Source organism: Acinonyx jubatus, chromosome C1 (assembly GCF_027475565.1).
Source record: "Acinonyx jubatus isolate Ajub_Pintada_27869175 chromosome C1, VMU_Ajub_asm_v1.0, whole genome shotgun sequence".
NCBI lineage: Eukaryota > Metazoa > Chordata > Mammalia > Carnivora > Felidae > Acinonyx > Acinonyx jubatus.
Window position 1 is genome coordinate 30,346,038 of NC_069381.1, and position 26,545 is coordinate 30,372,582.

The 26,545-nt window shown below is 47.2% G+C and overlaps 1 protein-coding gene across 3 annotated transcripts; it reads left to right on the forward strand.

Moving 5' to 3' along the window:
• Positions 1–9,862: 9,862 nt before the first annotated feature.
• PPIE (peptidylprolyl isomerase E) lies at positions 9,863–26,118 on the forward strand. Of its 3 annotated transcripts, none has more exons than XM_015087463.3 (10): positions 9,863–9,940; positions 10,872–10,970; positions 12,489–12,532; positions 12,983–13,009; positions 14,141–14,222; positions 14,758–14,858; positions 17,411–17,534; positions 21,649–21,834; positions 22,714–22,856; positions 23,039–26,118. In XM_015087463.3, the coding sequence occupies exons 1-10, from the start codon at positions 9,910–9,912 to the stop codon at positions 23,105–23,107; spliced, it is 906 nt and encodes a 301-aa protein (XP_014942949.1). In that variant the 5' UTR covers positions 9,863–9,909; the 3' UTR covers positions 23,108–26,118. The 3 variants fall into 3 exon arrangements, with proteins under 3 accessions (XP_014942949.1, XP_053068046.1, XP_053068053.1); XM_053212071.1 differs by having other exon boundaries at positions 9,877–9,932; XM_053212078.1 differs by lacking the exons at positions 9,863–9,940; positions 10,872–10,970; positions 12,489–12,532; positions 12,983–13,009 and adding an exon at positions 13,033–13,054.
• The last annotated feature ends 427 nt before the right edge of the window (positions 26,119–26,545 follow it).

A 26,545-nucleotide genomic window follows, 5' to 3' on the forward strand; every position in this document is an offset into this window, starting at 1 on the left:
CCCCAGCAGCTTTGAACATGCAAGGATGAGGTCACCCTTTTGCTCAGCACCCTCTGTGACTTCCTCCCCCATGAAAGCCCACAGCCCTCCCCATGGCCACACGGCCCCACGTCGTCAGCTCCCCACCCCACGCCTCACCCCAGGCCCATTGCACAGAACTCTCCCTGTCACCGCCCTCTTGTGCTACCCTGGCCTGCATTAGTCTGATTATTTCAGAGAAACAGAACCAATAGGATGCACATTATGTATTTGGAGAGAGATTCGTTTTACGGAATTGGCTCCGATCGCATGGGGGCAGGAAGTCTGAAATCTACAGGGCAGGCCAGCAGGATGGAAATTCAGGCAAGAGTTGATGTAGTCTAGAGTCCGAAGGCTGGAGACTCGCGCAGAATTTCTGTGTTACAGTGTGGGGGCAGAACGGCCTTCTCCCTCAGGAGGACCTCAGTCTTTGTTCTTAAGGCCTCTACTGATTGCATGAGGCCCACCCACATCACAGAGGGTAACCTGCTTTACTCAAAGTCCGCCGACTGAAATAGCGATCACATCCAGAAAGTGCCTTCACAGCAACAGCGAGAAGGTGTTTGACCAAAGAACTGGGCACCACGGCCTAGCCAAGTTGACACATAAAATTAACATCACGGTGACTCTGCCATTCTTTGAAGGCGGGCACCTTCCTGTCTCGGGACCTTCACCCTCACTCTTCTCTCTGCCCGAATGTTCTGCTCCAGGATATCCACCACGACTCCTGGATATCCAGAAGTTCCTCCCTCCTTTTCTATGGTTTTTGCTGGATGTCATTTAGTGACACCTCCTCTGACAGCCCAGTGCTCCCAGGCTCCTGTGCTGGCTTCCCTGTATGGAGGTCTCAGGTGAGGCTTGTCTCTAAGGCATAGCTTTCTACTAGCACAATCTCACTGTGAACAATTTTGTTGCTCTGGACTAGAAACTCCTTAATAAAAGGACCTTATCTAACTTGGACAGTGGCCAGTGCTTTGGCTGTAATCTCTCTGCTTCAAACCCCACCCCTCTTCTATACTGGGCTTTGTGAGGCTGGAGCTGGGACTCTGAGGCCCACGTTCTGCTTTGTTAGCTGGCTGAGGCCCATGTTCTGCTTTGTTAGCTGGCTCCCTGTTGGGGTCTGCCAACAAGGCCACTACAGACTGCCCTAAGGGGACCTGGGGGTTTGTTTAATCAGATGTGGTGGGACATGCACACACAGAAATGACTGTCATGAAGGAGGATGCTTAGTCACGGTCCCTAGAAACAGGAAGACAAGGCACACCATGCAGGGCCATGTGGGGGAAGCACCAGGGTGGGTCAGGAGGGAGAGGGAGTAAGGGGAAAATGTGGGAGGAGTATTGATTGATTGTAGTTTTCATTGGAAGGGATGGGCAAGGCAGGGTACGTGGGTCTAGAATTGGCTAGTGTGAATAATTTCAGTGGGCTCTGGGGTATTGGGGCTGTCCTTAGTTGTCCTTCAGTTGGCCCTGAAGCAATTAGAGCAGGTGGATAGTAAATAGTGGCCCAGAGTGTGACAGCCCACTAGAGGACCTGGTTGGCATTCAAGGCTCCAGACTCATGGTTGGTTTGCATATGAAAGGCATGGTCTAGGGCAAATTGTGTGCTATCTCTAAAGGCAGGTAAGCTAGCCTGGAGAGGGGCAGTCCCTCCAGAGTCAGTAAGGCCCCAAGACACCAAAGCATCAAATAAAAGAAAATAAAAAAGCATGATTAATATAGGCATATCTCATTTTATTGTACTTCACTTTGTTGTGCTTCACAGATATTGTGGGGTTTTATTTTTGTTTTTTGTTTTTGTTTTGTTTGTTTTTTATTTTACAAATGTGGCAATTCTGCATCAACGAAATCTGCCCCATTTTTCCAACAGCATTTGCTCACTTCTCATCTCTGTGTCATATTTGGGTCATTCTCACAATATCTCAAAATTTTCATTATTATATTTGTGATGTATCTGTGATATATTATTATTATATTTGTGGTGGTGATCTGTGATCAGTGATTATGACTCCCTGAAAGGTAAATGATGGTTAGCATATTTTAGCAATGAGGTTTTTTTTTTTTTCAGTTTATTTTGAGAGACAGAGAGAGAGAGAGCATGCACACACACAAGCAGGGGAGGGGCAGAGAGAGAGGAGAGAGAGTGAGAATCCCAAGCAGGCTCCAAACTGTCAGTGCGGAGTCCGATGTGGAGCTTGAGCCCGTGAACTGTGAGATCATGACCTGAGCCAAAGTCAAGAGCTGGACACTTAACCCACTGAGTCACCCAGGTGCCCCAGCAATTAAGTATTTTTTAACTAAGGTATATACTTTGTTTTTAGACTACAGTACAGTGTAAACTAATTGTTTTAAAAAAAATTTTTTTAATGTTTATTTTTGATAGAGCAGGAGCAGGGGAGGGGCAGAGAGAGGGCGAGACAGAGGATCTGAAACAGGTTCCACGCTGTCAGTGCAAAGCCCTATGCGGGCCTCGAACCTACAAACTGTGAGATCATGACCTGAGCTGAAGTAGGACACAACCTACTGAGCCACTCCGGTGCCCCTAAACTAACTTTTATATACACTGGGAAGCCAAAAAAGTCCTTTCACTCGTTTTATTATGCTATTTGCTTTATTGCAGTGGTCTGGAACCGAGTCAGCACCGGGCCCAAGGTGTGCCTGTACAGGGAGGGAGTGTGCAAGGACGGGGGTGGAAGAAGAAACTCCCCTGCATTGTTGCCCTGTGAACTTCCCGTGGGCTCTCCTGATGGCTTCCACTCTCTGTATCACTCCAGCAACGCTTTGACTCCCTGGTAACAGCAGGGCCTCCCCGCAGCAGCAGCTGAGCCCAGTTTACAATTTCCTGTCACTTGCAGAGCCAGCCCCATTGTGCTGTCTCAGAGATACCAGCACCAGGGAGTCAGTTCCCTGTCCCCAAGAGGTCTGGGTCTCAGCCCCATGGAACCCTCTTCCGGATTCAGAGACACCAGCATCCTCCAAGTAGCGCCCAACCTTTTGAGGCCTGCGTTCCAGCTCTGCTGTGCTTTCCTCCAAACTTCCATGAGGTTCGATTACTCACACCTCTTCTCTGAGCTCCTTCAGCCCTGGGGGTGGTAGCTGCTTCCTGCAATTGCTACCTCTCTGTACCTTGATGGTTTTTTAACTGTTCCTTTAGTGACTTCATTAACAACTTTATACTTAGTTAGCCATGATTTATATTCAGTTCTCTCTGTTCAAATAATTGGTGGGTTCTGTCTCCGGATTGGACTCTGGCTGACTGAGAAAATGTGCCAGAAGGGGATTTTTTTTTTTTTTTGGCATTACTTTGGTTGTGTTTTTGGATAGAACTCAGTGCTAACCTTACCCACAGACAATGGCATGATAGCAATCTGTGGCATGCGAAGACTTAACAATTCAACAAACTATGACCCACAGTCAACTATTGACTATTGACTATTGACTATAGTCAAATGACTGTTGAAAATGCCAGTGGGGCACCTGGGTGGCTCCATTGGTTAAGTGTCTGACTCCGGCTCAGGTCATGATTTCACGGTTCATGAGTTCAAGCCCAGCTTGGGCTCTGCGCTGACAGTGTGGAGCCTGCTTGGGATCCTCTCTCTGCCCCTCCCTCACCCTTTCTCTCTCTCTCTCTCTCAATAAACAAACAAACAAACTTTAAAAAAAGAGAAAATACCAGGGGACAAAGTGGCTGTTTCACTTGGTCATTACAGCAGTAATGACAACCACAAGGACCATGGTATAGGAAGAATATTTTTTTATGTTTATTCTTGAGAGAGAGAGACAGACAGATCATGAGCTGGGGAGGGGCAGAGAGAGAGAGACAGATCATAAGCTGGGGAGGGGCAGAGAGAGAGAGACAGATCATGAGCTGGGGAGGGGCAGAGAGAGAGAGACAGATCATGAGCTGGGGAGGGGCAGAGAGAGAGAGAGACAGATCATGAGCTGGGGAGGGGCAGAGAGAGAGGGAGAGACAGAATCTGAAGCAAGCTCCAGGCTCCAAGCTGTCAGCACAGAGCCTGACACCAGGCTCGAACTCATGAGCTGTGAGATCATGGCCCAAGCCTAAGTCAGATTCCCAACTAACTGAGTCACCCGGGCGTTGCAGAAGAATTCTTTTGAATGCACCAGAGTGCTTATAGAAAGAAGATGATGAGTTCACATGAATCTTCAGCTGGAATTATGACTGCATTTAAGGAGTAATTAACATATCTTAAAAATGGATGTGTGAATGTCTCAAAAATGGATACAACCATTACTGCAACTTTGCATCTCCTCATTTGGGGGAGATTAGATGTCTCCATTTGTATGAAGGACGGCTTTATTTTGTTAGGTAGAAAGAGTTGTTTTCATTGTCTTATAGGAAGCTCAAATACGTGAAGATGTGTGTGTAGGGATGCTGAATAGCCAAAGGGAGGGATGGTGCCATTCATTAAACTGTTGTCTATTAACTCCAACTCACCCTTCCATACTCTGCCCTGCGATGCTGGAGCAGGGACCCTGCCAACCACATCTCTGCTTTGTCGAAAGCAGGCTCCCTATGGGCTTTGTCAGTAGATGATACGAGGGATAGCAAGGTTGAAGGAAGAAGGAACTGGCTTCTTCTCCTGCGTGGCCTAACCTTTATTATGCAGCAAACTTCTTCACCACAGCCACAGCAGATCCCGTGGGGCTTGTGAATCCAGTTTTTGGTTTTCCCAACATTTGGACACTAGCCTTATTGTGTTTCACTCAGAAACCCCAACCACAGCTGACCATACCCTTACTCAGAGATCTGAGTTTCAGCTCTGCCCGGCCTCTCCACTAAGCTTGAGTTTTAAACCTTCCTTTTGCTCTCCTAGCCCCGATGGTGTATATTGCTTCCAATAATTGCTTCCTCCCAGATACCTTCTTCTGTTCGTGCCCTGTCAGCTAAACGGTTAATAACTTCATACCTCGGTGACAGTCCTTTAGATGAAATTCTCTCTGCTCAAAGAGTGTGGTTTCTGTATCCTGATCAGACCCTTCCCAATACACATATCTTAGAATGTAACACTGAAAAAAAATTTGTTGACTAGCAATAACACTTATTGGGTTCTTACGACCTCAGGCTTTGTTCTAAGTGCCCTACAGGCATTATCTCATTTCATCATCAAAGTAATCTTATAGATAGGAACTATTAGCCCTAATAAAAGGAAAAATCAATACTGATACGTAGTGAGTATTAAATGTAATGTACTGCCAAGCAGGGCAACTTGATCCAATACGGAAGTTAGGCCATGGGAGGGGCACCTGGGTGGCTCAGTTGGTGAAACGTCCAGCTCTTAATTTTGGCTCAGGTCATGGTCTCACAGTTGGTTGGATCAAGCCCCGTGTTGGGCTCTGCACTGACAGTGTGGAGCCTGCTTGGGATTCTCTCTTCCCCTCTCTCTCTGCCCCTCCCCTACTCGAGTGCACTCTCTCTCTCTCTCTCTCAAAACAAACAAACAAACAAACAAACAAAAGAAGTTAGGCCATGTGAGATTGTATCTTCAGATGAAGTGTTAGCAAACAACTCAGGAAGCAGGAAAGGTTTGCTTTGAGGTAGACAATGTACAAGGGCTGAACGGCCCTGTGAAAACTGACTCCATTCAAAGGCAAAGGTGAGCTTCTAAGGGCAACAGCCCCAGTTTCAGAAGGAAAAGTAATTGGTTGGTTCAAGTAAGTCTTTAGCTTGTCAGCACAAGATTGTTTGGTGTGGAATGGACCTGAGCCCCCATTCCATTTGTGACTTGTTGGAACTTTACTGACCCAAAAAGTCATCGGGTTGAGTCCAAATAGGACAGTTGAGACACAGATTACACGTTTGGCAGGCTCATCACCAGGCTCTTCGTTTTGCTGATTCTGATTACTTCTCCCAGAAGCAGTTGCTTTGAGCCCTGACCAATGCCTTCTTGCCTTTTGCTAGCAATATAGTCTCAGAGACATGCAGCAGGTAAGCCTATCTGCAGACGCTCAAGACTTAGCAAACATTTCCTTATCATCTCATTTCTACCACGAGGAACCCGAGCTACAGAGCAGTTAAGTAGCCTCCCCTTGGTCACGCAGCTAGTCAGTGAGAGAGCCAGACATTGGTAGGTAAGTCAGTGGCTTATTTTTCACAGGAATCAATTTCCTGATGCCATTTTCCCCTGCAGGTGCTCATGTGGACCAAGCCTTCCTGGTCAGGCAGGTTGACCTCAGAATTGATACATTTAACCACTTTGTTCTACTGCTTCTAAGGAGGAGAGAGAGGGAAAGAGTGGGAGAGAGGAAGAAAGAAACCAAGAATATAGTATTGTTAAGAGCATGGACTCTAGTGCTAAATAGATCTACGTTAAAATCCCAGATTTGACTTACACCACTTACAACTTTCCTGAACTAATTAAGTTACTTAGCTTTTCCAAGGCTCGGTTTTCTCATCTATAAAATGGGAAAAACAATACATACCTAAAATGGCACTCAGTTTAATCTCTTTCAGGTAATTTTTTTAAGCATACTAATTTATGATCCATGACTGCCCCCTAGAGGTAAAATTAAAAATTTGCACTCTATAATTATGCTAAATACAATTCCTGGAAAGCTCTTTTCTTCCCAAACTGTCCAGCAAAAAAGCCAGTAGTGTCTGCAAATCAAATGGTCCAATAACCACTGGTTTGTGGTGTCTCTGATCTCCTTGAATTGCAATATCAGGCTTCTCCAAATGTAATCAGCAAGGCTTGTTGGGGCGCCTGGGGGGCTCAGTCGGTTAAGCGTCTGACTCTAGGTTTAGACTCAAGTCATGATCTTAGTTTCATGAGTTCAAACCCCGTGTCTGGCTCTGTGCTGGCAGCGTGGAGCCTGCTTGGGATTCTGTTTCTCCCTTCTCTCTGCCCCTCCCCTGCTCACGCTGCCTCTGTCTCTCTCAAAATAAATACATAAACAAAACAAAATGGAAGCAGCAAAGCTTGGCCAAGTTGGGTACTGCAGGGCACCAAGGCACCAGAGAAGTGTGACTCCCACGAAAAGTCAGTTACTCACTATCAACAGTAACAACAGCACACACAAGACATGAGGCAAACCCAGATATCTTTACAAATGAGTTTCTGACATTTCAAAGAAAAGGAAATTATCCCCACCATACACAAACTACTTCGAATAACAATAAAAGGAAGGAAGGAAAGGAGGAAAGCAGGGAGGGGCGAAGGGAGGGAGGAAGGAAGGAAAAGACACCTGGATGGCTCATTGTATTAAGTGGCAACTCTTGGTTTCGGCTCAGGTCATCATCTCGTGGTTCGTGAGTTTGAGCCCATCTCATGGTTCGTGAGTTGGGCTCCGTCCTAACAGTGCAGAGCCTGCTTGGGATTTTCTCTCTCTCTCTGCCCTTCCCACACACACTCGCTCACACTCTCTTTCAAAATAAATAAACTGAAAAAGAAAGAAAGAAAGAAAGAAAGAAAGAAAGAAAGAAAGAAAGAAAGAGAAGAAAGCTGACCAATTCATTTTATTAGGTTAAACTAAGTCCACAATCCTTTATCTTAAATTCTTTGGGGCTGGGGAGCTTAGAAAGATAGTGTAATATGTAAGTTGTGTATAACACCCCAGCAAAGTCTGAGCCAGCTCCCACAATCAAATATGTTAATATTTTTGCGGTATAACATACTAAGTGGGGTAAATAAATGCTATAAATCGGCTTGCATCAATTCAGATCCGGCTTTGCTGCCAACTGAGTTTGCTGAAAAAGTGCTCTCCCAAAAAAGACACCTATTGTTAGTTCTCAGAACTTTTTGAATTTTAGAATTGCAGGTAAAGATCATGGGCCTACTAAGGAATGAATGCCAAACAAACCTGGGATGCTAGTATGAGGAAAGAAAATTTAGCCCAAACTTGTTAATATATTTGCAAAACTCCTGAAGTAAAATGCTAGCATATAGAATCCAGCAGTGTATAAAACAAACAAACAAGCATATAGCATGAGTCTTTTCTCTCACATTCCTTGACATCTACTTTCGAAATATATCCAGAATCCCACCACTTTTCACCGCCTCCACGGCTATTCCCCCTGGTCCACGCCACCATCTCTCAACTGCATTTCTGTAACAGCCTGCTACCTGACCTCACTCGCCACAGAAGCCAGAACGGTGCCAGTGAAACATATCAGGTCTTGTCACTCCTCCAAGCAAACCGGGGGTGTCTTCCCATTTTATTCAGGATGAAAGTCAAGATTCTTACAATCACCTCCAAAGCGCCCACGTGATCTGACCTCCCGGCGGTCTTTCTGGCCTCACCTCCTGCTGCTCTCCCTCAGCTCACACCACTTGAGCCACAATGGCCTTGGAGTTCCTTGAATGGGAGGGGAGACAGGGAGATGTGAGAGCAAGCCCCACGCTAAACACCGCGGGCTCCCACTGCTCTTACCTGAAATTCACCAGTTTTTCACGAATAAACACTTCTCAATTTGTTATGTAGCTGAGGCACAGGGGTGCAAGACCAACTGTGCCAGGTATTAGAGACAAAGATCAAATATATATACATATATATGTGTGTGTGTGTATGTGTGTATATACATATAGTTTTTTTTTTTACATTTATTTATTTTTTGAGAGACATAGAGAGACAGAGCACAAGTTGGGGAGGGGCAGAGAGAGAAGGAGACGCAGAATCCGAAGCAGGCTCCAGGCTCTGAGCTGTCAGCACAGAGCCCGACATGGGGCTCGAACTCACAAACTGCGAGATCATGACCTGAGCCGAAGTCGGATGCTCAACCGACTGAGCCACCCAGGCGCCCCTATATAGTTTTGTGTTTTTTTTTTTTTTTTTCCTAATTATACCACACCCACTTAAAGGATGCCTGGTCAGATTCTTCTTGAGAGTGACCTTGTTGGTCTGGAATAGTGACAGGTATCCGAGGAGATCCCATAATCAGATCTCACAGCCTCATTTCTACGATCACCTCCCTGGTTTGGCCTGAGACTGGTGAGGCCAATGGGCACAGGCCTTGGTGTCAAAGTGGGAGAGACAAACACACCTGACCACAGTTACAGGGTGTGGTCCAGTTGGCTTCTGGATTTGGCAGCTATGGCTTCTGTCTAAAGGGGCAGGGGTGGGTGTGAAGCTTAACAGGGACTGGTGGATGCCTCCAGATGGAGGAAAGAGAGAACCAGAAGAGCAGAGGCAGAGGCGGGGGAAAAGGGCATGTAGTAAGGGCCAGAACTGGTATGGAGGTTGGTGTTGACTTACGTCCAAGGCCCCTTGTCAAGGGCTCTAGGAGCCTTGTTAACTATCGGCAGCAGGGTTTAAGAAGGAGCTCTGGAGAGTTTAGATTTATTTTGAAGAAAGATCACCCTAGGAAAAAGCTGGAGGATGGAGTGGAGGTAAAAAGCCACCAACTCTGGGGCACCTGGGTGGCTCAATCGGTTAAGCAGTGGACTTCGGCTCAGGTCATGATCTCACCGTTAGTGAGTTCCAGCCCTGAGAGCCCCCCCCCCACCACCTGTGGACTCTGTGCTCGTGGCAGGGAGCCTCTCTCTCTCTCTCTCTCTCTCATCAATAAATAAATAAATAAATAAATAAATAAATAAATATTAAACAAAGATTTTTTAAAAATGGGTTTGTCTCGTGTCTGTAGCAGGTTGTCCAGGGCACGCAGGCGAGGGTGGCCCATCGTTTACTGGCGGTTTTTTATTCGCGGAGCCGGAGGATTCCGCCGAGCTCGGTTTGCCCCAGTACCGAACACCTACCGCGCCGGGGCGCTGCAGCTCACTCACGGCAGGGCACCTCCCACCGCCCCGGACGCCTGACTGACAGCCAGGGGCGAGGTCTGTGAGCGCCTAGAGGCGGGGGCGGGCCCGGAGGGGCGGGGCCTTGCGGAAGGGGGCGGGCTGAACTCCGGCTTCCTGTGGGTGCGCGCGGGAGCAAGATGGCCACCACCAAGCGTGTGCTGTACGTGGGTGAGCAGGCCCGGAGTTAGGTGGAATCGGGGCGAACCCGCAGGGAGTGGGTCCTGGCGTAGGGCAGGACGCGCCTACGAACGCGGAGGGCAGCGAGCAGCTGTCTAGGTGGGATCGATGGCGGTGCTGCTTTGCTTCAGGGAGTTAGCCCGAGACGTAACAGTCTTTCCCGCTCTCTTCCGGGACGGCTGAGCTCTAACAGGAACCCCTTCACCCACTGGACCCGGAGGATTGGTGGAGGAATATTATGGGGCTCCAGATCCTCGCGCTCATTCATTTTATAGACACTCACTGCAGCTCTGGCTCAGTCCCGGCCCCTGCCCTAAAGGAAGGGGTTCCCTGACTAACCGGTAGCAGTGAGAATAACCTCAGTAGCAAAGTTTGATGATGAGCGCTTTGTAGCCCAAGTAGGGGCAGTTGTGTTTACCGAAAGGGAGCAGCAAGAGCAAAACCCCGAAGATGTGAAAGAGACTTATACGTGGGACAAAGGGGTCATCTTGGGAGAAACCCAGGGAATTGAGGAAGCGAAGGGAAAGTTGGCGGGGCTCAGGTTATCAAGAGCCTTTTGTGTACGCTGCTAAGGAGTTTGTATTTTATCCTGAGGACAGTGGGAAATCTTTGAAGGAGTTTAAGCAGTGAAGTAATGGGTTAAAATCTGCATGATCCCAGGATCGCTCCAGTTGGCTGTGTGGAGGAGAGGGAGGGCAGTTAAGAAGCTATTGCAGTAATCCTGGCGCTAAGATGGGCGTCTGTGAGAAGGGTAAAGAGGTGTGTTTCCTTAAGGATGGATGAGGGAGCAAATGAGAAGGGTGGTACCCAAAGGACTGGATGGAACAACCCCTCTCCTTGGCTGTCGCATGCTAACTGGGCTGCAGGGACTTCTCAAGAGAATGGAAGACAGTGGTTCAGAAGGCACTTGGCTTCTTTGCAGGTGGGCTGGCAGAGGAAGTGGACGACAAAGTTCTTCATGCTGCTTTTATCCCATTTGGAGACATCACAGATATTCAGATTCCCCTGGATTATGAAACAGGTGAGTCCTTTTCATGTCTTTCATGTTCAGAATACTAAGAGGAAAAAATTCTAAATATGGTTGATATGTAGAAAAGTTCAAGAGGGTGCCTCAGTAGGGCAGCATGAGAGTGATCTTGATGGAGAAGGAATGTTCTGAGTCTTGTGGTTGTAAGCTGTAACATAACTTGCAGAGTCCCATCTGTTGAGTGTGAGATAACAAAATTTTCGATAGCCCAGTAGGAAGATAGATTTTGAGCTACAGGGTGATCAGACTTCTTTCAAACTACCTGCTGGGTACCCTACCACCCCTGCTCCTTTCTTGGCAGCTGCACTGTTAATCAGGGCACCAGGGAAGCTCAGCCCCAACTGAGGGACTTTGGCCCCTGCTAACCTGGGGGAGTTTTCCTTCAATTGCTATCACAGGTACAGTGCAGTTTTTCTACTTTCCCTTTCTTGTCTTTTTTAAGATTGGAGTTTTAGGCCTAGATCAGTCATCGACCCTGCACGATTATTAGCAAGGTCTTTAAACACTCTGGTCTGGGATCTTTATCTGTAAAAATCAATATGGGCATACTTTGGAGATATTGCAGGTTTGGTTCCAGACCACTACAGTCAAACCAGTATCGCAATAAGATGCGTCAAGTTAATTTTTTGCTTTCCCATATAGAAGTTACATTAATCTATACTATAGTTATTAAGTGTGCAATAACATGTCTAAAAAAGCAATGTACCACCTTAATTAAAACATACTTTATTGCTGAAAAATGCTAGCCATAACATGAACCTTCAGAGAGTTGTAATCACTAATCACAGATCACTATAACAAATATAATAATGATGAAAAAGCTTGAAATACTGTGAGAATTACCAAAATGCGACACAGACACAAAATGAGCAAATACTGTTGGGAAACTGGTGCTGACAGAATTGCTTGGTGCAGGGTTCCCTTCTCAGTTTGTAAAAGACTGTATCTATGAGACACAACAAAGCAAAGTGTAATAAAACCAGGTATACCTGTAAGGTTATAGTGGTTCTCTAAAGTTAGTTGGTTTAATTAAGTTGGCACTGTTGTGCTTGGCCTTTTAAGTTAGGTCAACATTTTTCTGAGGGTAAAGAGTGAGCATGCTAATCCAGGTTTTAAGATTCATGCTTTATGCACAGTTGATGCTCAAAATGTGTATTTGGGACCAATAATTGATAAGTTAAGTAACTTAATTTTTCTACTTGCCTTGTATGCAGAGGTTAAGGCTTTAATTTGGCTTTGGTAAGAATTGAATGCCTTAAAGATTAAAAGTACAGTTCATTCTTTAGCCATGTTTTCTAAAAGACAGAGTTCAATATTACTGGAAATATTGTTCAAACCAGGAAGAATCAAAGGAGATTCTTTCTTACAAATTAGTGATTGGGTAGAATTTCCAATGTCGGGATATGGCATGTGATTGACTTCCCTGTCCTTGTGACATTGCCCCCATTTCTTCCCATTGCCCCCAGTGCTAATTACTTGTTTTTGTTTTCCCTTTTTTTTTTTTCCTTTCAGAAAAGCACCGAGGATTTGCTTTTGTTGAATTTGAGTTGGCAGAGGTGAGAAAATTCTGTGTTACTTCTGTTTATTAGTCTTTGTTTTGTGTTAATGTTGTTACTGATTACAAAGGGAACCAGTCTCCATTTGGTTAGGTGTCTAGGCCTCTTGCTGAGGCTTCCATAGAGACATGAAGTGCTGCTTAATGGAAAGCTTCCCATCCGTTAATAACATTTAGAGAGTTAACAACACAGACCTGCCCTTCTTGCTCTGCACAGCTCCTGCAGCCCTGCTCACTGAGCATTCCTGCCTGGCCACACTGGTGATCATTTCTTAGGTCTTCCTCTAGATGGCAAATTGCTGAAGTGCTCTTTGTTAGACACACATACAACCAAGGCAGGAGGTATAAGATGTGACTTTTTCCTATTTTGTTTTAATTTTGTTTTTCTGCTGCCAAGTATGCGTTTAGACACCATAGGAAGCTAAACTTGTACCTTGTCTTTTCTCGGCAGGATGCTGCGGCAGCTATTGACAACATGGTATGGCTGAGAATCTTCATTCCTAACTGAAGTTGCTTTTTGGTGGTACAGAGAGTCCTTATGCCTAGATTGGTTTGCCTAACCTCCAAAGTTATAGGGTTGCACGGGGAAGTAAAAATTGTCATCGTGTGCAAATATTCGCTGTGAACTGATCACTTGTAAGATTGGTCCTTACTCAAACGGCCTTCCCCATTTACCAGTGATATAAATTCTAATCATCCTTATTGGCCAGTCTCTCACTGACTGCCCCATGTCTAGGATAATCGCAAACACTATGTAAGTTGGTTGCACGGTGAAATCACACGTTTTGCAAAAGAGGCAGAATTTCATGAAACATCGGACCAGTGACAAGTAAGAAGAGAAGTTCAGTAAGGGTAATGGCAGGGTGTGTTACTGCTGTGGAAGATTTGAATACCCTGGAGAAGACTTTGGGAATAATGATGAATCTCTAGAGTATTTGTGGCGTCTTTGTGATTTTCATATCAGATATGATGTGCAATAATGTCATATACTGTTGACAGAATTTTGTTGGAAAACCACTGCAAACTCATCAGCACCCGTTACGTCTTTGCTCTGCAAATTAGTATATAGTTAAACCTGAAATTTATAAGAAATTTATTTCCCTTACTTTTAGTTTCACCACAACAAAGTCCTGGTCCTTTTTTTTTTTTTTTACCCCCCTTCTCTTTTTACTCTGAATTTGTCTTCACTGCTCTAAATGGATTTATGATAAGTGACCTTTCCCAGTACTAGTTATCTTTGGATGATAAAGTTCTCCTTTACTCCTGTTCTGGTACCCACTCACAGAACATATTCCTTAGCCCTCAGAGATCATTTCTCACTATTTCAAAGCAGATCTTGACTTTTGAAGGTGAACCCAAGTACTTGGAAACTGCAATTACCCGTGTAATTCCAGAGCATTCTGGAGTTACTTTCAGGAGCACCCCCGGGGGGAGGGGGTGGAAATTGCAGCCCCTGGGCTGCTGTGTGGTAGGCACACAGCTTGTTGTCAGGGATTCAGGGAGAATAAAGCATGAGCATGTCTCAGATGTATTAGAAGCAAATGCAAAGCTGTCTGACTCTCTTTTAACCTGACAAGAGTTTAAGTAGCTGGATTTTCGATCTTTTCAGAATGAATCTGAGCTCTTTGGACGGACAATTCGTGTCAATTTGGCAAAACCAATGAGGATCAAGGAAGGCTCTTCCAGACCAGGTGAGTGGGGACAACCACAGATTCCACATCACATCCTCCAGTGTGGCCTTAGTCACATTTTTATTCCTGTTTACTTGGAAGTAGGCACATTTGAATGCCGCTCCAGATGGATAGTAGAGGAGGGTTCACGTTGGCAAAGGGCATGCGCCGCCTTTGTGGGGAATGAAAAGAGTTTGAGCTTCTCAGAGTGATTGTCTGTATTATAAGAGAAACCCTGCCCGATCTCTTCTCTTCCCCAGTTTCTCGGCACTTCGCTCATCAAGGCTGGAACTGGCAAGGCTGTGCCTTCACCCTTGATGTCGTTTTTTTTTACTTAATTCTTGATGTTGTTTTTTTTTTTACTTAGCCTCGTACGAGCTGGACTTCAGGGCGGACATTCCCATTGGGAACTTTCCTTACCCTTGGGAGTTCCTCAGCAGAAGTGTCTGGCTCCAAGGGCCATGGAGTATGTTCCACTTCGCCGACCAAAACAGCTAGTGAGCAGCTGGCCGTTAGCTTGAATTTCTTAGCATTTGTTTGATTCTTTTCCTTTCAGTGTGGTCAGATGATGACTGGTTGAAGAAGTTCTCTGGGAAGACTCTCGAAGAGAATAAAGAGGAAGAAGGGTCAGAGCCTCCCAAAGTGGAGACCCAGGAGGTGAGAGTGAAGGCGTGCGCTTCTATAGGAAACTTTTTTTTTTTTAAGTTTTTATGGAAATTTGCAAATATATACACAAAAGCAGAGAGAATGAAAAGCGGACCCTTAGTGTTGTGATGAAGGTGGTATTGAGTGAGTGAGTGAGAGGCTCTAGTTCTTTTAGCCTTGTGCCCTGTGTCATAATGAGCTGCTCCGGTCTGCCTAGTCCCGTGTTGGGATTGTCTACTGACGAGGAGGAAGCCCGAGGTGAGGAAAGTGAACGAGTGGTCTTCTTCACCCCTCCTGCCCAGTCCCTCCTTCACTGAAGTGCTTTACAGAGGCTCACTGTCTCCCTGTCGCTGCCCTGATTCAGAGGAGGCAGGCCAGAGTGGTGCCACCTTCCCTCAGTCTGTACACAGGTTCGAGGCTCTCCCTTCCCAGGAGGAACCTGCCAGCACTCCCTCCTGACTCTGAGCATCCCTCCCTGGCTGGCTCCCCGGGCTTCCCCTTTCTTCCTTGTGACTGTTGTTCTGTGGATTTCATTCTTGGCTCATGGTGTCTGTCTCCCTCTCTCCATCTCCCCTCCTCTCCTTGGTTGAAATTTTTTGTTTTTAATGTTTATTTTTTGAAAGAGAGAGAGAGACAGAGCACAAGCGGGGGAGGAGCAGAGAGAGGGGGAGACACAGAATCCGAAGCAGGCTCCAGGCTCTCAGCTGTCAACGCAAAGCCCAACGCAGGGCTCGAACTCATAGATCACGAGATCATGACCTGAGCTAAAGTCAGACGCTTAACTGACTGAGCCCCCCGGGCACCCCAGCAGTCACTGATTTTTTTTTTGCAGCCTCTCCCATGCTGTTACCTTTCCTGGCCTCTGTTTCTAGTGTCCAGCTTTCAGATCTTTCGGCTGCAAGTCTCACAGGCAGCTTAGAGTTGCCCAGCACGAGTGCCCTCCTCTCTCTAATCTTGCTCTCCATCTTGTCAATTTGCCACCATCCAGCCACACACACACCGACCCAAGCCAGAAATTTGGTTGCAAAGCAGAGCACACATGGCCTTCACAGTCCAAGGAGTAACCTTAGACCCCCCTCTTTAGAACGGCCAGCACATCATCAAATGCTGCCAAGTGTTCTCAGACTTTCCTGAGTCCCCCTCCTTGGTTTGTCCCATTGCCCCAATTAGCCTCTCCTTGTGCAGATAATTGCAGAAGCTCCCTAACTAGTCTTCTGGCTGCTGACCTCTCTCTAGTCCTTCATTGAGACAGACGGAATGACCTGTTTAAAGCACAGACTGAGTCGGAATCTGTGACTCCCTCTCTGCCGCTCCCCCACTCATGCTCTGCCTCTCAAGAAACAAATAAACATTAAAAAAAATTATAAAAAATCAATAAATAAAGCACAGACTGAGCCCCTGATTCCTGCTAAGAATTCTTCAGTGGCTCCCATTGCCTGTCCTGAGGAAGAAAGTTGGGGTGTGCTCCCCAGTTCCTGTCCTCCCACCTCACCATCTGTCTCCCTTCCACTCTCCCGCTCCGGTCCCCACTTCAAGCTCAGGAAAACCAGTCTCTGTTTCGCTGTACGTCTTTGCTTTTGTGCAGGCTACTCCGGTGTTTCTTGCCTGTCCCTTTCTAGGCAGTAATTCTGTGAGTGTAGGGGCCTTGTATTAAGTATCATATTAATTAAAAAGTGAGGTGGGTGAATGTGGTTAAGAGCGCGGGATCAGGGGTGGGGTGGGGTGGGATGATTTAGGCCTGAATTCCGGCTTCACCATTTAGCCACTTCTCTGACCTTGGGCAAGTTACTGAACTTCATTGTACCTCAGTTTCCCCACCTCTAAAATGGGGATAAATAGCAGTACTGATTGATCTTTAGGGTGGTTGTAAAGACTTGATGAGCTAGTGTATGTATCCTTCAGAGAATAGTACCCCGTACTTGGCAAGTGCTGTGTGAACGTTTGCCGCTGTTGTTGCTAGTGGCAAATAATAGTAATAGTATCCTCAGTGCCAGCGGGCGACCTCAGCGCACTGCTTGACTTTTCTCTTTGGAACACATGTGACCCCAGCAAATGTCTCCTTATCCTCTTCTTAGCCTTGTCTCCTTGGAGTGTAAATCAAGGCCCCTGCCTCCCCCATTGTCTTCTGAGCACACCAGAGGGCTGCCCTCCCGGCTTCCGTTGTAGCCAGCCTGTGGGTGCACAGGACTGAGCATAGAAGGGAGGAGGTGGCATCTTATTTAATTGGACTGAGGTGGGTTTGAACGTGTTGAGAGCTACCTTCTGTGGGCCAAAAAAGTGTTCTGTGACCACAGGGCAGAGCTGGCGTGTCTGAGGGTAAGTGTGATAAGGTAATGAGCCTGCGGGGTGGGGCTCAGGTTAGCTGGTGCTGAGGTGTCCTGTCACTGGGTGTCCAGCCGGGAGCTGCGGCCGTGGCCTTCCCTTTCACAGCCCAGGGCCTTCCCTGCCAGCATCTTGCTGCAGCCCGCTCGCGGCTGTTGGGTTCTTGGTGCATATTCAGAATACTTGCTCTCCTACTTGGGGGTTAGAGTTCTCCCCAACTTAATGATTTCTCCTGCACCCAGGGAGAGCCTGCTGCGAAAAAGGCCCGATCAAATCCTCAGGTGTACATGGACATCAAGATTGGGAACAAGCCAGCCGGTCGCATCCAGATGCTCCTGCGTTCAGACGTTGTCCCCATGACGGCAGGTGAGTGGGACTTCGGGCAGGATGCCGGTGGCTGAGCAGTGGCCTTCCCAAGGTCCTCACTGCCACAGTTCTTGTGCCCTTGACACTGTCTCTGACCTGAGTTGACTTGAGGCATCTCAGATCCTGGGATCTAGGAGCAAAAGAGTCGAAGCAGGCACTTTTGAAGCTTTATAGGTGCTGGTTTACTATTTTTTAACAATAATTGTTTTGTTTTGTTTTGTTTTTAACACAAGTAAACATGTATCCATGCTCAAAACAAAACAAAAAACAAGTACATACACACATACTGAAACTTAAATCTTTTTCCCTCTCTCCACATCCAGTTTTACTCTCCAGAACTAACTACTGTTAGCGAACAGTTTCTTGAGTTTCTCATGTAAATATTGACTTCTATTTATTCTTTTTTTACATCTAGTTTCATTATGTAGGCGTCAGTTTCACAAAGTTTGTCATGAAAAACCTCACTCCCTTGGTACTGTGCCCCTGCCCTGGGCACCTCCCCCCACCCCACCCCCCCCAACATCTGCTGCTCCCCAGAGGCAGCCAGTTTCAACTCTTAGCTGGTTCTTTTGGTTTTTGTATTAGTAGATGAGAGATTTTTTTTTTAATGTTTTTATTTTTGAGACAGAGAAAGACAGAGCGTGAGCAGGGGAGGGGCAGAGAGAGGAGAGGGAGACACAGAATCTGAAGCAGGCTCCAGGCTCTGAGATGTCCGCACAGAGCCCGATGCGGGGCTTGAACTCACGGACTGGAGATCATGACCTGAGCCGAAGTCGGACGCTTACCTGGCTGAGCTACCCAGGTGCCCCAGTAGATGAGAGATTTATATTGCTGCTCCCTGTTTTTTCATTTTAGACATCGGTTGGCTCTCCCACTTCAGGAGATAAGGAATCAGCTTTTTAAATCCCTTTCCCTGCCCCGTTATCTTCCTGACATATCTAGTTGCCATAAGCTTGGTTAAGTTGGAGGTTATTTTAACTATTTAACATCATACTATAGTAATTGCCATTCACACACAGCATTTTGTTTTCCTGGGATCTGTAATTGTCTTGTTTTCACGCAAGCTCAGTCTATACATTTATTCCTGATGCTCTCCCAAATTCTGCTGCCTGCGTAAATATCTCCTCATGTTCACACACACCAGATATTCTGTCGGTTTCCTCTCCTGTAGAAGTCCTCCTTAGAGCCTTCTAACTCTCTTTAGCCTGGACCATTGCTTTCCCAGCCTGCTGCACAGCTAGTGTCACGGGGTCTCCTGTGTTCTCTGCTGTCTTCTTTTTTGGTGTATTCCCTCATTTTAGTAGAAGACATGCTTCTGTAGCATCTGCAGGAAAGAGCTTGGGAAGTAAGTTTTTTGAGACTGAAATCTAAACATAAGTACCTTCTCACTTGACTGATAGGGTACAGAATTCTAGAGGAGTCTAAGGTCATTCTGATTCTTGGTCCTTTATATAAAGCCCTTTCTTTCTCTCTAGTGCTGAGCTTTCCAATACAGTAGCCACTAGGCACATGTCACTGTTTAAATTAAATAAGATTAAAATTAATTTCCTCAGTTACACTAGTCAAGTGCTTTTCTTTTTCTTTTTTCTTTCTTTTTTTTAATATTTGTTTTAATATTTGTTAATTTTTTTAAATATTTGTTAATATTTTTTTAATATTTGTTTATTTCTGAGAGAGAGGGAGACAGTGTCAGCTGAGGAGGTGGGCAGAGAGAGAGGGAGACACAGAATCAGAAGCAGGCTCCAGGCTGTCAGCACAGAGCCTGACGCGGGGCTTGAACCCACAAACCGTGAGATCTGAGCTGAAGTCGGACGCTTAACCAACTGAGCCACCCAGGTGCCCTCCAAGTGCTTTTTTTTTTTAATTGTTTTTTTAATGTTTATTTGTTTTTGAGAAAGGAGACAGAGTGTGAGCGAGGGAGGAGCAGAGAGAGCGGAGACACAGAATCCAAAGCAGGCTCCAGGTTCTGAGCTGTCAGCACAGAGCCCAACACGGGGCTCAAACTCACAAAACGAGAGATCATGACCTGAGCCAAAGTCAGATGCTTAACAGTCTGAGCCACCCGAGTGCCCCTACACTAGCCAAGTGCTTAAGAGCTGTTAGATAGCCCTGGCCTAGAGGCCCTTAAGGTGTCTGTGCTGTTCTGAAACCATGTGCCTTTGGATAGATCTTACATCCATCATGCTAGATATTCAGTGGGGGACCTACTATATTAGTTTTCTATTGCTTTTGTCACTGATTACCACAAACTTAGTGGCTTTCAGCAACACAAATTTATTATCTCCCATCTGGAGGCCAGGTCACTCCCTTACTGGAAGCCCTACAGGAGTATGTTTCCAGGGGCATTCAGGTCAGCAGAATTCAGTTTCCTGCATGGGTAGGACTGAGGTATCCCATCCTTGCTGCTGTCAACTGAAAGCTATTCCCAGTTTCTGAAAGCTCGCCACTTCCCTTCCTCCATCTTCAGAGCCAACAGTGGTGATCCAGTCCCTCTCACATTTAGAATCTCTTAGCCAGGAAAAGTTCCCCTGTTACAGGTTCATGATTCTGTTAGGCCCCTCTGGATAATTGGGGCTGCTTTCCCCACTCGAGGTCCATCCATAACCCTAATCACATCTGCAAAGGCTCTGTTGCTATATCATGTTCTCAGGTTCCAGGGACTGGTATGGATGTCTTTAGAGAGATGTTTCTGCTGTGTACCACACCCACAGGACAGTGTTTTATCCTCTGGTTGGGGAAATTTCTTTCAATTACTTCTTCACTTTTGTCCCCTCTGATTTCTCTCTTCTCTCCTTTAGGAACCTTCCTAAGTGTCTTTTTTTTTTTTTTTTTTTTTTTAATGGCGTTCTGTGCTTATTTCACAGAGGTGATAATTTATCTTTCTGGGGATATTACTAAAGTTTTGTCTTCCTGTGGCTTATGTTTCAAGTCCCTTTTTCCTGAGTTGTTATGTGTTGCTTTCTTTTTGGTCTGTTTGTTTTGGTCTTTGCTTTTCACGTTAGATGCCTTCCTCATCTTTAAGAATGGGGCCCTAACAATCTGCCCGGAAACTTCCTAGGCATCAGTAAGGCTTGCTGGCTGAGGCTTTTCGCCTGTGGGATGAGTCGGTTGGGGTCTTTCTCTGTCAGACCCCGGATGTTCGTTCCCTGACTTCTGTTCTCTTTGACAGCACAGAGTCCTCTGAGAAGAGTCTAGTCTCCTGCTAGAGGCTCTTACATCCAGCTAGCTGTTTGCCATCTTGGTCGGGAGAGACGGGGGCAGTATGTAAACTTTCACTTAATCTCCATTTGTCATTACAGTACCTCTGCCCTCGGCTACATGTAGTATAGCCAGTCCAGAGACCCTCTGCCTTAACCTACCAGAGAGAGTAGACCTCCAGCCAGCTACTGGGGAGGAAGTGGTTAGCTACGTTCTTAACAGGCTTTCAGCCAGCTTTCCTGTTTTCAGAACCACCTTTACCCTGTACCTGAGCTTTTGGCATTTCTGCAACATAAAGCGAGTTGCTTCTTGGCTCTTCTGACTTAAGATCCAGCTTTCCTTTTTTTTTTCTTTTTTTGAATGTTTCAAATTTTTATTTAAATTCTAGTTAATTAACATATAATATTAGTTTCAGGAGAACTTAGGGATTCATCGCTTAGGGTTTGCCTCACTCTTTTTTTTCCCCTTCCCCTGTGTTCATCTGTTTTGTTTATTTTTCTTTTCTTTCTTTTTTTTTTTTTTTTTTTTTTTTGAGAGAGAGAACGTGCAAGCAGGGGAGAGGGGCAGACAGAGAGAAGAGAGAGAATCTTAAGCAGGCCCCATGCTCAGCATCATGGTTTTCCCAATGCCGCCCACCAGCTCCTGACCCCGCATTCCAATCCTGAGACAGGAGAAGGTGGCGCGGAGCTCCCCGGCCACCATGCCCACTGCACAGCCCATCACAAAGCACATCTTCATGTGGTCAAAGCAGCTCAGCTGGGACTTAGTCTATAGGGCTCTATGGCCACCTGCATTTCATTCTTGGCTTCGGTCACTCACTTCTGCGTCTCACGTGGAATGCAAGGCGAGGTGTGCCCAAAGCCTGAGGAACTGCTCTAGTTTTTAACCTCAGCATCTTTTCCTTTCTCCCCACCAGAGAATTTCCGATGCCTGTGCACCCATGAGAAGGGCTTCGGCTTTAAGGGAAGTAGCTTTCACCGTATCATCCCCCAGTTCATGTGCCAGGGCGGCGATTTCACGAACCACAATGGCACTGGGGGCAAGTCCATCTACGGGAAGAAATTCGATGATGAGAACTTTATCCTCAAACACACGGGACCAGGTGGGACCCGATCGGGGCGTGGTGGCGTGTGGGGCCAGGCCAGTGGCTTTGTGGATGGAACAGCGGGCTGTGGTTCGGGCGGAGGGCTCAGGTCTGTAGGCGAACTGGTTGATGATCCAGCACCTGCATGTGGCCTGGCTGGTGTCGGGGAAGCGGCTTCCATTCACACACTGCCCATCCTCCCTGGGGCCCGCCATGTGAGCTCTCTTAGTCCCTGAGCCTGGCTGCCCCGTCTCTGTTAGGTGTTCCTCTCTCTCTTAGTGGTTGGTCCTCCAGCAACTGGAGAAAAACTACTATACTGAATGGTCATCTTGAAACTTACGACCACACTTCTTCAGGGGCCCCTGGCAGCGTTACTAGAGTCCCCTAGTTACTAATGCTCAGTCCCAGTCAGAGATGACAGTTCCTCCCTTCGCTCCCGAAACCTCCATGTCACCCTCCAAGCATGACCTCCTGCGTCTCCTGACACGGGCCCGCTCTGCCTTCCCTCAGGGCAGGGCACGAGCTGTGGTCCAGACCCCATCCTTGCTCCCCTACCTGGGAACCTGGCTCCTGTGGTTGTCCCTCTGCTGCTTTGTGTAACGCACACCCTCTGCCCCGCTGGATCAGCCCGTCTGTGTAAAAGCATATGGTATCTGTGTTTTAAAAAACTCCTTTGACTTGTGTCCCTGTTAGCTATCTTCCATGCCTCTCAATCCCCTTGAGTAAAACTTCTTGAAAAAGTTGTGTAGACTCCCTGCCTTTTGTTCTCTCTATGCCCCTTCAGCCAGACTTCTAGCCCCACCTTTACTGAAACCACCCTTCCCATGATGCCAAGAGCATCCATCTTGCCAGGAGCCAGGAGAGAAGGAGCTCACGTGCTTGTTCTCTCTCCCCCAGGCCTGCTCTCCATGGCCAACTCCGGCCCAAACACCAACGGCTCCCAGTTCTTCCTGACGTGTGACAAGACGGATTGGCTGGATGGCAAGCACGTGGTGTTCGGGGAGGTCACAGAAGGCCTGGATGTCTTGCGGCAGATTGAGGTGGGTGGCTTCCCCGGGCCCTGGGTGCATAGCCCTGCGGGAGAGCTGGAGAGGGGCCACGGCTGCTCCCAGGGAGGGCTGCTTCTGCTCAGGGCAGGGGTGGGCAGATGGGGAGGGTATCCCTAAGCCAGTCCTTACTCTCCACCCTCCCGTGTTTCTCCCCCTTTTCTGTCCCCACAAAGGCCCAGGGCAGCAAGGATGGGAAGCCAAAGCAGAAGGTAATCATTGCCGACTGTGGGGAGTACGTGTGAGTCCGCAAAGTCTTGGCACTGCCCCTGCATATCCAGGAGCTGTCAGCCTGGGAACCAGCACCTGAGGGTGTCTGTCCCCTTTGTGGCAAGCAGGGGTTTGTGTCGTGGCCCTTCTTGGACTCAGCTCGGAGCAACTCTTCTGCAGGTACGGCCTGGGCTCCCTCTGGCTCTTTCCCAGGCGTGGCCGTGGGCCTGGGAGCTGGCACAGGGGCCGCCTTCCCCACTGTGGACAGGCTGTGCGTGGTCTTTTCCGGCCTTTGCTGCCACGGCTTCTCCTTGGCCCGCCAGTGTGGCTCCTGGACGTTTCTTCTAGTAAAATAAATCCTAGTTCCTGTACTGCTGAGTCCAGCTAGTTCCTAGCAGTTGTCAGAGATTATGTCTGTGGCTAAGCTGTCCTGCTGAATTAGGCTGGCAAAGGGATGGGGCATAGCTTTTCTCTACTCCCTTGGATAGTTCCCTGAGATGCCAAGTAATAGATCTTCAAGCCAGGTTCCCTTGTCAGATCATTGTCAGGACGGTGGAAATCAAAGATAGTGAAGAAATTTGTCTTCTGCTGCCTGTGCTCCTAAACTCATGCTGGCTAGTCTTGTAGGCAGCAAGCATAGTTACAACTCTCAGCGATTCATGTGCTTATTTCTTCATATTCACTCTACAGATATTAAGTAAGCTCTGTGCCCAGCGTAGGGCTTGAACTCACAACCCAGAGGTCAGGAGCCACATGCTGTACTGACTGAGCCAGCCAGGTTCTCCCATTCTACAGAATTTTTCACACAATATTTTATAACTCAAAATGCCTTCTCTGTGCCACGTACTATGCTTATTTGTCCGGAGACAAGATGTCACCCAGCTACCTGGGTCTAACCAACCTGCTGCCTTTTTTGTGAATAAAGTTATTGGAACACAGCCACATCCATTTGTTTACATATTCTCTATGGCTGCTTCCTTATCACAGTGACAGAGCTGAGTAGTTGGTGACAGATACTATATGGTCCCCATGTTAAAGCTCTCCAGAGAAACAACCAATAGGATGTGTGTGGACATGTGTATATATAGAGAGAGAGATTTATTTTAAGGACTTGGCTCCGTGATCGTGGAGCTTGCAAGTCAGAACTCTGCCAGGCAGGCAAGCAGGCTGGGACCCAGGGAAGAGTTGATGTTGCAGGTCAAGTCTGAAGGGCTGTCTAGAGGCAGAATTCTTCCTCCCTCTGGCAAGCTCAGTCTTTTCTCTCTTAAAGGCCTTCGACTGATTGGATGAGGCCCACCCACATTTTGGAGAGTAATGTGCTCTACTTCCAGCCTGTTGCTTTAAATGTTAATCACATCTGAAAAGTACCTTCACAGCAGCATCTGGACTGGTGTTTGACCAAAAACTGGCCGTGGTGGCCCAGCCAGGTTGACACACAAAACTAACCAACACAGCCTCAAAGCCTAAAATATTTATGACATGAACCTTTGCAGAAAGTTTGCTGATGGCTTAAACAAATGGTCCCACCCCATGCTGAGCTCACAGTCTGGTCTTCCTAATGCAGCCACTGCTTGGAGCTCAAGCTTCTCTCTCCGTGCTCAGCCAGGTGGCTTTCAAGCATCCCTCACCTGCTGAAGGCCTGATCAGAGAGGAGCTCTGTGGCCACTAGGCACCTCTCTGGTTGGGTTGCTAGGACCATTCAGAATCCATGGGGCTGGGCTTTTTGATGTTAAGATCTGGACGAGCCTGGTGCCTCCTGGCCCTGGTGACCCCAGGATAGCTCCTGTGAGGGATGTTGGCTGAGCTCCTACTTGGGGTTTCTGTCTTCCTTGTGGCTAGGTTGTACCACATGGTTACCCTTGACCCTACAGAGCTCCCAAAAGAGACCTTCCCTCAAAGCACAGGCCCCCACTCTGAGGGCAAACTATGGCCATCACAGGTCAGCCACCAGGAAAGGATGTGTATAAAAGGGTATAGCACAGCCATCTCCCAAGAGGGGACTGACTCCTATGATGACCTTGTTGCTTTCTCTTGTTCCTTGGTAGCACCCACTGGGTGCCAGTGCCCCTCCCACTGTGCTACGGACCATTTGCAGGTGTTATCCCTGTATCCACAGCAGAACCCTATACAGAGGTAAACCAAGGCCTGGGTGACATGGCTACAAAGTCCCAGAACATGGTAGAGCAGGATAGGAAGCTCAGCCTGCCTCCTCCTAGTTAAGTGGGGTCCTGGGAGGTTTATTGGGCTCTAGCCTCAGCCTATGGCAGGGGGCCCAAGGCCCTCAGGGAGACACATAGTCCCTATAGTTGGCCTGGACCCTTTGGGGAGACCTAAGGAAACAGGGTTCTTCCCTGCCAGACAGGAGGTGCCCCAGAGCCTGGGGAGCAGTGGCCTGGCTACCTGATCAGCTCCTCACAGCATACTACCAAACCTGTTACTTGGGAAGGCTCTGGTCCTTCGGAAGTGTACCCAAGGGTGTCTGAGGTAGCTTCCTGGTCTGCACGTGCATTGCCTCAGCCCCAGCACCTCAAACAGGGCTGGGTTTTGCCAGTGCACTGACTCCTTCAGGTTGTGGCCCCAGGGTTGGTCCCGTGGCTGCTGGAGTTTCCTCTTTGACAGCACCTCAGCCCTCGGATGTGGCTGGCCGTGATGTCACAGTCCCAAAAGCCTGCAGCAGCACTCCAGGAAGGGATTTGGGACCTACTTTTTAGTTGTGAACACAGTCTTGTAGGCTGTGGGTGTTAAAAACCAAGAAAGCCATGTTGTCAAAAAATATTAACAGGAAAATTTCTACTACATAATAAAGTGGGAAAAGCAGATTTCAAAGCAATTTATATGATATGGTGTGATCCCAATTTTGTAAAAATACCTATCTATAACATGTAAACATCTAAACATGTGTATCCTAAGGAAAAAGCCTAGAAACAAATTCACTAAAATACTGTTTATGAATCATACAACTGTGACAATTTCAGATTTTTTTTTTCCAATTTGTCCTCCAAAACTGCATTACTTTTATAATAAATGAAAAACCTGTTTTTTAAAAGGTGGGTTGAGTGCTTTGTACCTTTAAGCAGGCTGGTGGGATCCCCTTGCCCCTGGGAACATGGGAAAAAGGTTCACAGCCTTGGCCGTAACCAGGCACTTTCCTCAGGCCTTGAAAGCAAGTGGGAACACAAAGTCCTCCCTCCAGAGACTGCAGGGTGTAGATTTTCAGGAGAAAGCACAGCTCTGAAATAAGTACACCATCACCTGCAGAACACATTCTGGACAAGCACAGAAGGGCTCAGCAGATCCTTTTGTAAGGTCAACAGGTACCAGTTGCTAAGTGTTTTTATGGCAGACATTGTCCTAAATGTGTATGTACATATCTGATCTTTCCAATAGCCTTGGAAGGAAAAAGCCAATATCCTACCCTACCATAGAAAAGGATGCAAGATTCACATCCATTTGGCTCCAAAATGCTGTACTCT

Coding starts and splice junctions, on each gene's coding strand:
- PPIE (XM_015087463.3), top strand. CDS start 9,910: ATGGCCACCACCAAGCGTGTGCTGTACGTGG. Junction 9,941..10,871: donor CAAGCGTGTGCTGTACGTGG/GTGAGCAGGCCC, acceptor GCTTCTTTGCAG/GTGGGCTGGCAGAGGAAGTG. Junction 14,223..14,757: donor GGAAGGCTCTTCCAGACCAG/GTGAGTGGGGAC, acceptor TTTTCCTTTCAG/TGTGGTCAGATGATGACTGG.